General features: G+C 40.7%; 1 protein-coding gene across 1 annotated transcript in view; it reads right to left on the bottom strand.

The window, feature by feature from the left end:
- Positions 1-12042, bottom strand: part of LOC141157614 (lecithin retinol acyltransferase-like) — a 52475-nt gene extending 40433 nt beyond the window's left edge. The window contains exon 1 of the mRNA XM_073645104.1: positions 9634-12042. Within this exon, the coding sequence (XP_073501205.1) occupies positions 9634-10164 (531 nt within the window). The 5' untranslated portion in view covers positions 10165-12042. The remainder of the gene's footprint in view (positions 1-9633) is intronic.
- Between the last annotated feature and the right edge of the window lie 901 nt (positions 12043-12943).

Raw genomic sequence — 12943 nt, 5'->3', positions numbered from 1 at the left:
ATCTCCCTGTCTGCACTCCAGCAGTGCTTGCCAATACCCACCTGTCTTCATACCAGCCGAGCTTGCCAGTGCCCACCTGTCTGCATACCAGCCGTGCTTTCCAGTGCCCACCTGTCTGCATACCAGCCGTGCTTGCCAGTACCCACCTGTCTGCATACCAGCCGTGCCTGCCAATACCCACTTGCCTGTATGCCAGTCTAACCTGCCTGTTCCTGCATTCCCCGGTGTGGGTCAACAGCTGTGACCGTGGTCTGACCTGGAGTAGCACCTGGTCCCTCTGCTCGGTTCCTCCTTGGTTCACGGAGTCGACTGAGCCGCCGTGCGACCTTGGTTGGATCAGGTTGATACTTAGTTACGCCCCTCCAGGCAATCCTCGGTTCATGGTACAGTGGGATCACTAATCACGCTCACGCCAGTCAGTCCGGGCGCGAGCGTAACATATATATATACAGTACAGACCAAAAGTTTGGACACACCTTCTCATTTAAAGATTTTTCTGTATTTTCATGACTATGAAAATTGTACATTCACACTGAAGGCATCAAAACTATGAATTAACACATGTGGAATTATATACTTAACAAAAAAGTGTGAAACAACTGAAAATATGTCTTATATTCTAGGTTCTTCAAAGTAGCCACCTTTTGCTTTGATGACTGCTTTGCACACTCTAAGCATTCTCTTGATGAGCTTCAAGAGGTAGTCACCGGAAATGGTCTTCCAACAATCTTGAAGGAGTTCCCAGAGAAGCTTAGCACTTGTTGGCCATTTTGCCTTCACTCTGCGGTCCAGCTCACCCCAAACCATCTCGATTGGGTTCAGGTCTGGTGACTGTGGAGGCCAGGTCATCTGGCGTAGCACCCCATCACTCTCCTCCTTGGTCAAATAGGCCTTACACAGCCTGGAGGTGTGTTTGGGGTCATTGTCCTGTTGAAAAATAAATAATGGTCCAACTAAACGCAAACCGGATGGAATAGCATGCCGCTGCAAGATGCTGTGGTAGCCATGCTGGTTCAGTATGCCTTCAATTTTGAATAAATCCCCAACAGTGTTACCAGAAAAGCACCCCCACACCATCACACCTCCTCCTCCATGCTTCACGGTGGGAACCAGGCATGTAGAGTCCATCCATTCACCTTTTCTGCGTCACACAAAGACACGGTGGTTGGAACCAAAGATCTCAAATTTGGACTCATCAGACCAAAGCACAGATTTCCACTGGTCTAATGTCCATTCCTTGTGTTCTTTAGCCCAAACAAGTCTCTTCTGCTTGTTGCCTGTCCTTAGCAGTGGTTTCCTAGCAGCTATTTTACCATGAAGGCCTGCTGCACAAAGTCTCCTCTTAACAGTTGTTGTAGAGATGTGTCTGCTGCTAGAACTCTGTGTGGCATTGACCTGGTCTCTAATCTGAGCTGCTGTTAACCTACGATTTCTGAGGCTGGTGACTTGGATAAACTTATCCTCAGAAGCAGAGGTGACTCTTGGTCCTCCTTTCCAGGGGCGGCCCTCATGTGAGCCAGTTTCTTTGTAGCGCTTGATGGTTTTTGCAACTGCACTTGGGGACACTTTCAAAGTTTGCCCAATTTTTCGGACTTACTGACCTTCATTTCTTAAAGTAATGATGGCCACTTGTTTTTCTTTACTTAGAATTTGTATCATGGCAAGAAAAAATCAGCTAACAGTCTATTCAGTATGACTATCAGCTGTGTATCCACCAGACTTCTGCACAACACAACTGATGGTCCCAATCCCATTTATAAGGCAAGAAATCCCACTTATTAAACCTGACAGGGCACATCTGTGAAGTGAAAATCATTTCCGGTGACTACCTCTTGAAGCTCATCAAGAGAATGCCAAGAGTGTGCAAAGCAGTCATCAAAGCAAAAGGAGGCTACTTTGAAGAATCTAGAATATAAGACATATTTTCAGTTGTTTCACCCTTTTTTTTGTTAAGTATATAATTCCACATGTGTTAATTCATAGTTTTGATGCCTTCAGTGTGAATGTACAATTTTCCAAGTCATGAAAATACAGAAAAATCTTTAAATGAGAAGGTTTGTCCAAACTTTTGGTCTGTACTGTATATGTATCTATATATACACAGTGGGGAAAATAAGTATTTGATACACTGACGATTTTGCAAGTTTTCCCACCTACAAAGAATGGAGAGGTCTGTAATTTTTATCATAGGTACATTTAAACAATGACAGACAGAATCTAAAAATAAAAAACAGAAATTCACATTGCATGATTTCTAAATAATTAAATTGCATTTTATTGCATGAAATAAGTATTTAATCACCTACCAACTAGCAAGAATTCTGGCTCTGACAGACCTGTTAGTTTTTCTTTAAGAAGCCCTCCTATGCAGCATTCATTTACCTATATTAATTGCACCTGTTTGAACTTGTTACCTGTACAAAAGACACCTGTCCAGACAATCAATCAATCACATTCTAACCTCTCCACCATGGCCAACACTAAAGAGCTGTCTAAGGACACCAGGGACAACATTGTAGACCTGCACAAGGCTGGAATGGGCTACAGGACAATAGGCAAGCAGCTTGTTGAGAAGGAAAAAACTGTTGGTGCAATTATTAGAAAATGGAAGAAACACAAGATGACTGTCTATCTTCCTCGGTCTGGGGCCCCATGCAAGATCTCGCCTTGTGGGCTAAGGATGATTCTGCCCAAGAATCAGCCCAGAAATACACAGGAGGACCTGCTCAATGACCTGGAGAGAGCTGGGACCACAGTATCAAACATTACCATTAGTAACACACTATGCCGTCATGGATTAAAATCCTGCAGGGCACGCAAGGTCCCCCTTCTCACACCTGCACATGTCCAGGCCCGTTTGAGGTTCACCGATGATGGATGATCCAAACGAGGCATGGGAGAAGATCATATGGTCAGATGAGACCAAAATGGAACTTTTTGGTATCAACTCCACTCGTCGTGTTTGGAGGAAAAAGGATGAGTACAACCCCCAAAACACTGTGTCAACCGTGAAGTATGGTGGGGGAAACTGCAAGGGAACATGTTAACTGCACCGTATTGAAGGGAGGATGTATGGGGTCATGTATTGCGAAATTTTAACCAACAACCTCCTTCCCTCAGTAAGAGCATTGAAGATGGGTCGTGGCTGGGCTTTCCAGCATGACAATGACCCAAAACACACAGCCAGGGCATCTAAGTAGTGGCTCCATAAGAAGCATTTCAATGTCCTGGAGTGGCCTAGCCAGTCTCCGGACCTGAACCCAATAGAAAATCTTTGGAGGGAGCTGAAACTCAAAGTTGCTCAGCGACAGCCCTGAAACCTGAAAGATCTGGAGAAGATCTGTATGGAGGAGTGGGGCAAAACCCCATCTGCAGTGTGTGCAAACTTGGTCAAGAACTACAGGAAATATCTGACCTCTGTAACTGCAAACAAAGGTTTCTGTACCAAATATTAAGTTCTGCTTTTCTATTGTATCAAATACTTATTTCATGCAATAAAATGCAAATTAATTATGTAAAAATCATACAATGTGATTTTCTGGATTTTTATTTTTAGATTCTGTTTCTCACAGTTGAAGCGTACCTACGATAAAAATTACAGACCTCTCCATTCTTTTGAATGATTGAAAAAAGGAGAAAGAGAGTAGCATGGCATACATCAAATTTTATTAAGAAGTGATATTTAAAATTACAATATCATATAAATACATAATACACAAATGTGACATGGGAACAAAGTAGGTCGGCTGATATGACATCCTGCCTTGTCTGAATAGGCCTCAGTATATACCATGGGAGTAATGGGAGGTGATATCCATCTATAGAATAGCCAAACGGCTTATACCAAGGTATAGGAGTAAATATATTCAAGTGAAGAAAGAAGCGGAAACCTTCAAGTGACTTACCACATTGATACAGTGCCCATGAACCGAGGCAGGGTGTCACACAGAGCTGTGAAAGTAAAAGGAACGCGCCCCAATGCACGCTTCGCCTGTAACCAGGAAGGCTTTCTCAAGAGGCGCTCTCCATTCTTTGTAGGTGTGAAAACTTACAAAATCAGCAGTGTATCAAATACTTATTTTCCCCACTGTATATACACATACAACGGTGAAATAAGTATTGAACACGTCACCAATTTTCTAAGTAAATATATTTCTAAAGGTGCTATTGACATGAAATTCTCACCAGATGTTGGTAACAACCCATCCAATCCACACAGGCTAAGAAGTCAAACCATAGATGTCTATAAATTAAGTTATGTGTAATAATGAGAAATGACACAGGGAGAAAGTATTTAACATGCTTACTGAAATTTAGCTAACACTTCATACAAAAGCCTTTGTTGGTGATGGCAGATTCAAGATGCCTCCTTGTCACAGAATTGATAGACATGTTGTTCACACAGTGGTGTGAAAAAGTGTTTGCTCCCTTCCTGATTTCTTATTCTTTTGCATGCTTGTAACACTTAAATGTTTCACAAAGCTAATTTAAATATTACACAAAGATAACACAAGTAAACACAAAATGCAGTTTTTAAATGAAGATCTTTATTATTAAGGGAAAAATAAATCCAAACCTACAGTGCCCTGTGTAAAAAAATGATTGAACTTCCCCCAAGCTTAAAACAGAAATTAACTGGTTTATCACATCTTTGGGAAGCTGAGTTTAATTTCCCTAGCCACACACAGGCCTGATTGCTGCCGCACCAAAGTGAAGTAGACCAAAAGATCCTCAAAAGCTAGACATCATGCTGCAATCAACAGAAATTCAGGAACAAATGAGAAACAAAGTAAATGAGATCAATCAGTCTGGAAAAGGTTATAAAGCCATTTCTAAAGCTTTGGGACTCCAGTGAACCACATTGAGAGCCATTATCCACAAACGGCAACAACATGGGACAGTGGTCAACCTTCCCAGAAGTAGCCGGCCGACTAAAAGCAGCGACAACTCATCCAAGAGGTCACAAAAGACCCGACAACAATATCCAAAGAACTGCAGGTCTCATTTGCCTCAGTTAAGGTCAGTGTTCATGACTCCACCATAAGAAAGAGAATGGGTAAAAATGGCATGCATGGCAGAATTCCAAGATGAAAATCACTGCTGAGCAAAAAGAACAAAGGCTCGTCTCAGTTTTGCAAGAAAACATCTTGATGAACGCCAAGACTTTTGGGAGAATACTCTGTGGACTGAAGAGACAAAAGTTGAACTTTTTGGAAGGTGTATGGCCTATTACATCTAGCGTAGAAGTAAAAGAGCATTTTAGAAAAAGAACATCATACCAACAGTAAAATATGGTGGTGGTAGTGTGTAGGTCTGGGACTTTTTTGCTGCTTCAGGACTAGGAAGACTTGCTGTGGTAAATGGAATAATGAATTCTGCTATCTACTAAAAAATCCTGAAGGAGAATGTCCGTCCGCCATCTGTTTGTGACCTCAAGCCGAAGCACACTTGGGTTATGCAGCAGAATAATGATCCAAAACACACCAGCAAGTCCACCTCTAAATGGCTTAAGAAAAACAAAATTAAGACTTTGGAGTGGCCCAGTCAAAGTTCTGACCTTAATCCGATTGAGATGCTGCGGCATGACCTTAAAAAGGCGGTTCATGCTCGGAAACTCTCCAATGTGACTGAATTACAACAATTTTGCAAAGATAAGTGGGCCAAAATTCCTCCAGGGCGTTGTAAAAGACTCATTGCCAGTTATCGCAAACGCTTGATTGTAGTTGTTGTTGCTAAGGGTGGCCCAACCAATTATTAGATTTAGGGGGCAATCACTTTTTCACACAGGGCCCTGTAGGTTTGGATTTCTTTTTCCCTTAATAATAAATACCTTCATTTAAAAACTGCATTTTGTGTTTACTTGTGTTATCTTTGTCTAATATTTAAATTTGTTTTGTGATCTGAAACATTTAAGTGTGACAAACATGCAAAAGAATAAGAAATCAGGAATGGGACCAACACTTTTTCACACCACTGTATGTATGTGATGAAAGAATGGACACAAAATTTACAAAAACATCTCAATTTATTTAGTACCAGTTATGAGCACCACACGCAGAAACACGGGCACTTTCTTGTCTTGGCATACTATAAGTGAAGTTATTAATGGTTGTCTGAGGAATGTTATGTCATGCTGAATACACTTGGGCACACTAATCATCAAGCTGCTGGCTGCAACTTTTTCGAATAATGACCAATGACATCACAGATATGTGCGAAACAAGTTCTTAGATGCTGCAGGCCATGATAGCACATTTGGGCCACACAGGCTACTTACAGAAGCATGAGCAAGATCCAGCCTGTTGTCGTGCGTGTTGAAAATGGCTCCTGAAACATTTTGGAAAAATGTTTGGAAAACATTTTTGGAAAAATGGCTTTACCACTAGTTTCACAACCAAATCAAGGTAACTCAGAGCTGGTTGCGTAGCTGGAATGAATATTAGAGGGGTCAAGCTACCCTACATTATGCCAACCCATACCATAATCTCGGGAATAGGACCAGTGTGACATTCCCTTATTGCCCACGTAGTCTCCAGACCAATCTGTAGCTATTGTTGTGTCCAAGACAAAAGTAGGACACATTGCTGTCTGTGAGGCTTAAATGTGCTACGATAGCCTGCAGCATCTGCTGACTTGTCTCTTATCAAGCATATCTGGGACATCATTAGTCAGCATTTGTAAAGGGAGCTGCCAACACCTTATTTAAATCAAGAAGTTTTGAACATTTTGTCATCATTTGCCTGTCATTAACTTGTCTAACAATCCTGTGATTTCCATAATCTCACAACTTTTCCTTCTTAGTGTTGCAATTTGAATGTTGAGGAGTACGTATGTGTGTATGTATATACAGTACAGACCAAAAGTTTGGACACACCTTCTCATTTAAAGATTTTTCTGTATTTTCATGACTTTGAAAATTGTAGATTCACACTGAAGGCATCAAAACTATGAATTAACACATGTGGAATTATATACTTAACAAAAAAGTGTGAAACAACTGAAAATATGTCTTATATTCTAGGTTCTTCAAAGTAGCCTCCTTTTGCTTTGATGACTGCTTTGCACACTCTTGGCATTCTCTTGATGAGCTTCAAGTGGTAGTCACCGGAAATGGTTTTCACTTCACAGATGTGCCCTGTCAGGTTTAATAAGTGGGATTTCTTGCCTTATAAATGGGATTGGGACCATCAGTTGTGTTGTGCAGAAGTCTGGTGGATACACAGCTGATAGTCATACTGAATAGACTGTTAGAATTTGCATCATGGCAAGAAAAAATCAGCTAAGTAAAGAAAAACAAGTGGCCATCATTACTTTAAGAAATGAAGGTCAGTCAGTCCGAAAAATTGGGCAAACTTTGAAAGTGTCCCCAAGTGCAGTTGCAAAAATCATCAAGCGCTACAAAGAAACTGGCTCACATGAGGGCCGCCCCTGGAAAGGAAGACCAAGAGTCACCTCTGCTTCTGAGGATAAGTTTATCCAAGTCACCAGCCTCAGAAATCGTAGGTTAACAGCAGCTCAGATTAGAGACCAGGTCAATGCCACACAGAGTTCTAGCAGCAGACACATCTCTACAACAACTGTTAAGAGGAGACTTTGGGCAGCAGGCCTTCATGGTAAAATAGCTGCTAGGAAACCACTGCTAAGGACTGGCAACAAGCAGAAGAGACTTGTTTGGGCTAAAGAACACAAGGAATGGACATTAGACCAGTGGAAATCTGTGCTTTGGTCTGATGAGTCCAAATTTGAGATCTTTGGTTCCAACCACAGTGTCTTTGTGCGACACAGAAAAGGTGAACGGATAGACTTTACATGCCTGGTTCCCACCGTGAAGCATGGAGGAGGAGGTGTGATGGTGTGGGGGTGCTTTGCTGGTGACACTGTTGGGGATTTATTCAAAATTGAAGGCATACTGAACCAGCATGGGTACCACAGCATCTTGCAGCGGCATGCTATTCCATCCGGTTTGCGTTTAGTTTCATAAGAAAAACAACAATGGTGTGCTTGGTTTTAACATAACTTTATTCTTTCATGATTTTTTTACAAGTTTATGACCACTTATAAAATGTGTTCAAGTGCTGCCCATGGTGTTGGATTGTCAATGCAACCCTCTTCTCCCACTCTTGACACACTGATAGCAACACCACAGAAGAAATGCTAGCACAGGCTTCCAGTATCCGTTACGTTAAAACCAAGCACACCATTGTTTTTCTTATGAAATTCTCAATAAGTTTGATGTGTCACATGACCCTCTTCCCGTTGAAAAAAATAAAGTTGGATCCAAAATGGCGGCCATGGTCACCACCCATCTGGAAAAGTGTTCCCCCTCCCATATACTAATGTGCCACAAACAGGAAGTTGATATCACCAACCATTCCCATTTGTATCTGTATAAATGGCCCACCCTTTATATATTTATATATAAATATAGACAGAAAAATAAGCAACACTCCGATTTAAATGTATAAAAGGTGAAGGACTATTTATTAGCCCATCTGGCAACATTTTGGTTTCACAGCAGAAGTAGGCTTGAGAAATGTTCTGTTGTGGAACTGAATTGTTGCCACATGGGCTAATAAAGAGTCCTGCACCTTATGCACATTGAAATTGAAGAGCTGCTTTTTTTTTCTATTTTTATCTTATTGGACCTGTGGGTATGTGTTCAAAAAGCCTTGCCCCCATTACCCAAGACTTTAGTGCTGCTTCATTATATATTTTTTAGATAGAAATATTCTCACAGTATCCTACCTGGTTAGCTGGGTGTGAGAATACTGAGCTTGATCTTTTCTTTAACTAGTGACATGTACGTTGAGGATATATACGACAAAACATCTTCTTTTCATCCAATTATAAAGTTTAAAGTGAAGTTTTGATGAACGGTAAATCACTCAGCGAACCTTTGCAATTTTACAGATGCTGTGCATGATGGGTGCCAATGAGTCTGTAATGTAACCTTAAGTTCTCGCCTAGCCACATTAGGCTTAACTTACTTAACCAGAATGTTTAGTCTCTTGTACCAGTGCTTGTTTTGGTGCCCTTAGCTTGAAAGCACACAGTAATTAGGTTTTGAATGCAATTAGGGAATGTTTACTTTTATCTACTATTGGATTAGTCGGGCATCATTAGAAAATGGCATCAGAGGACAGGTCAGGGTGTAACCTGAAAAGCTCATTGACAGAATGAAAAGAGCTTCTTCACATTACAAAAAGCATCTGTGTCCAGCACCCTGTGGTGCACGTTAGCAATGCAAACAGTGAGTCTGTAGAGAAGAATGCAGGTGAACATCTATAAGGTGCATACACCCTAAATGTTATTTGAGCTAATGGAGTGCACAGGAGCAAAAGTATTCAACACTCAGACCAGCAAAATTCCCCCCAAGCAGAAGAGGTGGGCAAGTTTTTGGAGTCTTATAAGAAATGTTGTGAGTCTCCTTATCTAGTATAGTCTTGGCTACAGTAGACATGGGTAGAGTGGTCACCCATCATTTTTGATCAGAACTCTCTTGGTCATGGCACACATATGACCTAAACAAGTACTTTATTTTGCTCAGTTATTTTTAACAAAAAATGCTAAGATGAGGTCACCCACATGCATCCACACAGCCCACATTGTGTTACATTTCTCTTATCTAGTTACCTTATCGGTCTGTAAGCTCACAGCGGTACCATATCTGCAGAAAGTCACAAAATGCTCACAGTTGTCCCACAGCAGACTATAAGATGTGGTTCCCACAAGTTTCTCGGCCCTCTGAGCCACTTCTTCATTAGAAAGAGGATTGTTTTTAAAATGTTGGTCCATGTCGTTGAGTAATATAATTGAACCGTAAGCAAAATCGTTCACGTTGTCCACTCTCACACTAGCCATTTTAGCAAGCACGCCGGCTATCAATCTCTTGTTAGTCACAACCTTTTCAACGCGAGCCTTTTCGCAAGTCAAAGCTGGAAGAATGTCTGGAATTAAATGTGCAACTCGATTGTTCCCAAGGTAGATGCCGAAATGGACGAAGAGCGTGCGTGGAACTTCTAGAAGATCACCTCTTTTAAAGAGCGATGTTTCATACACTTTACCATTTTTATCACTTACGGGAATGCACTTTGGATTTGGTCTCACAAAGAATAATATCTTGTCCAAAAGAAATGATAGTACACCCAACAGTGGATTTTTCATCTTCAGTAGTTGCTTGCTGGTTTATCAGTGGCTTTAATGAGCTCACATTCTTAGCAAGTCCAATACTTTCTCATGGCATGTGGGTTGGGACCTGTGCTTTATACAGCTTAGGAGGATTGGTTGAAATGTAGGCAGATCTTTCAAGACTGACACTCACTAAGTACTGCAATTTTAATTAAGGAATAAATATATGCCCATGGCTAGTTTACAATTAACACTTGAAAAGCTATGGAAGTCAAACAGTACATGCCACATGCTGCAGCCTGTTTCTGCGCACCAACTTCAGAGTAAATGTGAAGACAAACAGAAATATTCATCCTTAATAAATGAAACCATACTAGACATAAATGCTATCAGTTCCTGGTTAGATAGCAGCTACTGAGCATAATAATACATACTACAAGTGAAAAAAGTGGCGTTATATAACTGCTCTTAAAGGAAACCTTAGGCTAAGGTAAAGGAGTCCGCACTCCAATATAGATACCAGTGCCCAGAAGGAAAATCAGTAAATCCAAATAAAGTAAAGTGTATGAATGATATGACATACTAGCGCGCACAGACACGCCATTCATTATTTTTCTTAAGGAAGATTAGGAGATTCCCCACTGCGCATTGAGAGACACCAGGACGGACTGCCTTGACAAAGGCCTGATGTAAAGGCCGAAACGTTGGCACGGCACATGTATCTGTCTCATGGGCTGATAAAATAAATTACTAATATTCACCCTACACGGTGATGAAGGTTTACTTTATTTGGACTTAAAGGAAGCCTGTCACCCCTGAAGATGCTATGTAACTGCAGATATAGGGTTAATCTGCAGACGAATAGAATTACAATGCCGCCTTACTGCAAGTAGAAATGAAGTTATTTCCTCATGGGAGCCGCTGGCTCTGCAGCACATCTCAGATTGCTGTCAATCAAAATGTCAGGACGTGCTTACAGTATGGTGAGCAGTGACTCTAGCCAATCTGTGCATGCCACAATGACTATAATAAGCCAAGGGCAACTGGGAGGAAATTATTTTTTTTTTTCTGCACATTCAGTGCGGCAGCCAGGCAGCATTGTAACGCTATTCACCTGCAAATTATCCCCATATCTGCAGGTAAAAAGTGTTTTCCAAGGTGAGAGGTCCCCTTTAAATAAAACTAACCTACATCAAGGCCCATAATTTAATAGTAGCCGGTCAGTGCTTGTCATCATATAAAGCCATTATCTGGCAATTATTCAGCTAAAGCCAAGATGCATTAACCAGGAAGAATTACAAATCATGAACTCTCTTAGTTGGTAAAATTATGTTCACACAGAACATTCACAAAATATGAAAAGTTGCATTCAACAGTAGCTAATATAAAAATACAAGTGCATTTCAATTAAGCTATAATGTAATGCTAAATTGCATTATTCTTGCTGTATGTAGTATTGGAATAGATTCTTCTCAAAATAGAATTTTTTTATCAAAGAATCACCATTCATTGACTAAAAATTCCAGGATTAAAAAAGGAGCCTGTGGGTATACTGGCAGAAATGTATCATAATAAGGCCACGTTCACACGTTCAGTATTTGCTCAGTATTTTACCTCAGTATTTGTAAGCCAAAATCAGGAGTGGAACAATCAGAGGAAAAGTATAATAGAAACACCTCACCACTTCTGGATTTATCACCCACTCCTGGTTCTGGCTACAAATACTGAGGTAAAATACTGACCGAATACTGAGTGTGTGAACATGGCCTGACCGGAACACACGGCCTGACCGAGTGCATTGTGGGCTGTATACGTCTAAACCTTGCCTTATGCCTCATACTTATGACACAGTGAGTCCAGTGGATGTTTCTCATGCACCAAAGGCCACTCTGTGCAGGCTCGGAGGAGTTCAGTCATACTCACGACACAGTCATGTGCACAAGGCTGTACGGAGACAAACTGGATGGCACTGTATCCGGAGGTACTTTCATCTGAAAGCAGAATATATCAGGATTAAGTCATTCATTGGAGCATGCAATATGAATATGGAAGAAAAATATCTCAATGTGCCACCACATGACATTGGAGATAAGTGACGGTGCAGTAGGGCGCAGTGGTTGAAATCTAACGGTGCTGTATTATAGCTCAATATAACTGGATATATGTGTTACATGGGGCTATAATATGACCAGTGCATTAGGCCTTAAATAGGCTCCAAGTGTAACATCCCTTTAATGCAGCAAACCACGAGACATTATATTACCACTGAGCCGGCTGTGCTTCTGCCCACACGTCTCTTCTTTCTCTGTGTCTTTTCTTTCTTTGTGTATGCAGCTTCTTTATAAGGAAATATTTTGCAGTGTAATATTTGGACTTTGCTTCATACCATAAAGTATATCAGATACCATCATACTATATTAGGGCTATCAGCATGCAGATTATAAGATACTGTATCATTATTCACTGGAAACCTCACGCTTTAGCTATGTATTCATTAATATATTACCGTCAGGTTTAAAAAAATGAAATTAAACTAAAACGAAAGAAATATTATTGAATCCAATCTATTCTTGAAATATTCCATTTTGGATATGACGCATGAAGGCACGGAAATACTCTGTATACGGTATGACTGCCAACTGAAGCTAAGCAAAGCAGAGGTTCATGCTATGTCATGTTAGTGGACTTTGTTTTTTAGTCAATAGATATAATAAAAATGATCTAATAATCTGCCTATTTTGGTTCAATACTGTTAGTTAAGGGTGTTGTCTGGGGATACACTTTTTATTCTAAAGGCTACCCATATTCTCCCTCC

The sequence above is a fragment of the Phyllobates terribilis genome, unplaced genomic scaffold, assembly GCF_046119375.1.
Source record: "Phyllobates terribilis strain yellow unplaced genomic scaffold, ASM4611937v1 Scaffold_1__5_contigs__length_1240528914, whole genome shotgun sequence".
NCBI lineage: Eukaryota > Metazoa > Chordata > Amphibia > Anura > Dendrobatidae > Phyllobates > Phyllobates terribilis.
Note: the sequence above shows the minus strand (reverse complement) of the source record. Positions and strands in the feature narration are given on the sequence as shown.